The sequence below is a fragment of the Alligator sinensis genome, unplaced genomic scaffold (genome assembly GCF_000455745.1).
Source record: "Alligator sinensis unplaced genomic scaffold, ASM45574v1 scaffold191_1, whole genome shotgun sequence".
Taxonomy (NCBI): Eukaryota; Metazoa; Chordata; order Crocodylia; family Alligatoridae; genus Alligator; species Alligator sinensis.
In genome coordinates, this window is record NW_005842282.1 from 1344452 (window position 1) to 1347057 (window position 2606).

General features: G+C 52.5%; 1 protein-coding gene across 2 annotated transcripts in view; it reads left to right on the forward strand.

Moving 5' to 3' along the window:
• Window positions 1-2606, forward strand: part of ERICH5 (glutamate rich 5) — a 38651-nt gene that overhangs the window by 15799 nt on the left and 20246 nt on the right. For both annotated transcript variants that reach the window (XM_025209319.1, XM_025209320.1), the window contains exon 2: window positions 841-907. In XM_025209319.1, coding sequence (XP_025065104.1) covers window positions 841-907 — 67 coding nt within the window. The remainder of the gene's footprint in view (window positions 1-840; window positions 908-2606) is intronic.

The window sequence follows — 2606 nt, forward strand, 5'->3', positions numbered from 1 at the left end:
GGTTTGTTCTAGCCCACAGCTAGAAAATGTGTTGCCTACCCCTGAATTAGACCATTATTTTTCCTATAGTGGCACAATGTTACTTTGTCCGGGCTCCCACCCTGCAGAGAATAGTTATATCTGCAGTATCTGTTGCTGGCTGCTGATGTACTCCAGTGGCACCGCAATCTCAACCAAGCAGCATTCCATTATGAGGTAAACTGTCTTGCCCTGGAAGCAGAGAAGAGGGAACAGAGGAAGGAAAAAGAGAGACATCCTGGCCTATTCTCCCCTGTAGAAAGACCTACAACTTCTGCAGACAGGTCTGTGGCTCAAGGGTTTGTGAGCTAAGGTCAAGTGTAGTTGCTGCGCTGGTCTGTTGCCCAGACCGAGATGGATTTGCATGGTATTGTGTAATGAAGAGTGCACCTCTGTCCAATGCACTGCAGACAGGACACCCTATGAGGCTATGGACAGACATTACACATTGTGAGACTATCCCTACCCGACATGAATCTCTACTCATGTGATGGGTGGGTAGGAGCTCTCTGGGGCTTGTGTCGTTATGGTGTTACAGCCAAGGTTTATGGGAGGGTTCTTTTTTTTCTAGCTTATCCACCCGATCTCACCTGCCAGGACTTGATGTAAAAAGGAAAACAGAAGGAGGGAGGCTAGCCACACTACTCAGCTGTTATCCTTATTATGCTCAGAAAGCTGTTGCTGGCTGGGTGCAGACAAGCCACTCTTTGCTGGGTACAGATGTGTGTCTCAGAGGGCTGCAGAGCTCAGAGCATCTGTTTGCACAAGCACTTCTGCCTGCAGTACCCTCACTCACGGTTTTGATATCTTCTTCTGCTGCAGGCTCAGCATTGTGATGGTTGCTTGCTGCTGAGTCCCATCGGTCATCTCTCTCGATTCCTTACTTCAGGTAAGTGTGGAGATTTTCCTCCATGGAGTTCCCTCCGCGTCTGCTGGTCTGTCTCCACCTTACTTTCACTTTCGTCTCCTCTTCTTCCGGTTGCTCTGGGGCATGGTTTTTGAGTGTTCACTGTCCCGTGCCCAGTCAACTGGAACCTGCAGGAACTGATAAACTGGGGCATCCCTGCTCTCCGTGTGTCCTGCTGCCCCGCTCCTGTCAGGTTCTTCAGTGAGAAGAACCTGCCCCAGCACTTCTTATTCTCTTCTGCTCTGGCAGTGCAATCTTCGCTGCCACACACACAAACCGGTTTAAGTGATCAGAAACTGGTTTAAACCTATAACAACAGATGTTCAGTGCACATAAACCAGTTTGAAAATGGCTGAAACTGGTTTGAGATAAACCTGGTTGAATGTAGTATCAGACTTAACTGATTTGGCTCAAACGGGTTTATTGAATACCCCTTGCTGGTTTAAGATAAATCAGACGACCCCCCCCACCCCACCCCAGCATGCTCTCAGGGCTGAGTGGGGCTCTCTGCTCCACAGTAGGGCTGGCCCCTCTGCTCTGCTCCCTGGCTGCAGCTCCAGCAAGACTGCAGGCTGTTCCCCCTTCCCCCTCACCACTCCCTGCTAAGCAGGAATTCCCCCCTCCCTTCTGCCTTTCTGAGGAGGTGTCTGTGTATTAGCTAGCAGACCACATGCTGGCTATGGTCCCTGCTGAATCAACAGGCAGAATCAACAGGAAGCTGGTAATGTCCCTCTGTTGTTTTCTTAATGGGGGGATAAACACTGTTATCAATTCCTTACTGGGCTAATCAGAGCAACCTGCCAGGGCCTCACCAGGCCCCCCTCAGCTCAGCATTGTAAAAAGGAAGGAAGGGCTGCTCTCGTGCCCTCTAGCTTCTAGCCTGAGCCACTGCAGGTATGTGCCTGCATTTCTGGGATGTTTGTCCCGTTACAAAACTGATTTAGCCTAACCAGGTTACACTAACCTGCAAAGCTTGAATCAATTCAGGCTCAGGCTTTTTGAATGTCTGTCCCTAGCCTGAGAGTCTTGTAGTTAGCTTCCCAGCGGCCAGCTTCCAGTGGGAGGATCTTAACTACAAGCCTACTTTATGGAAATGGCAGACTCCTCCCTATCTTGCTCCTGTGGCGGCTGGCCAAGGGCAAGTGAGACTTGGGGGCATCTGAACCCCAAGCCGGAGGGCTTGGGCCTTCACATGAGGCCTGCCAGTAGATTAGGGAGTATCTGAAGCCCCAAGCTGAGAAGTCTGGGGTGGAGCACACTTGCCAGTTGTAGCACTACGGTGTTTGAAGGACTGAGTTTTGCTCAAATCGCCAGGTTTCCAAAGGGATGTGGCTAATTTGACCTGGAACAGGAAAACAACTCAAAAAAAAAAAAAAAAAAGAAGAGGTTTTGACTTTTAAACCACCTCAAGACCCATCCAGGAGCAGTGCTGGAGATCATCCTGGGCTGGAGGGGAGGGGGTTGTATTGCCATGAAACCTGGAAGCCAGCCGCTTCCCCGGGGGCTGAGCGGGGCTTTCCCCGGCCACGGGCTCTGTTGTCCGGCTCTTCCTCCCCTCGTGCCTCCGCGCCGGGTCCCGCTCCCCCCGCGCCCTGGGACGGGCTCTGCCCTTGCCCAGCCCCGGCGGGCGGGGAGGCGCCTTCCCCGGGCAGCTTGGCAGGGGCCGGGCCGGGCACTCCCC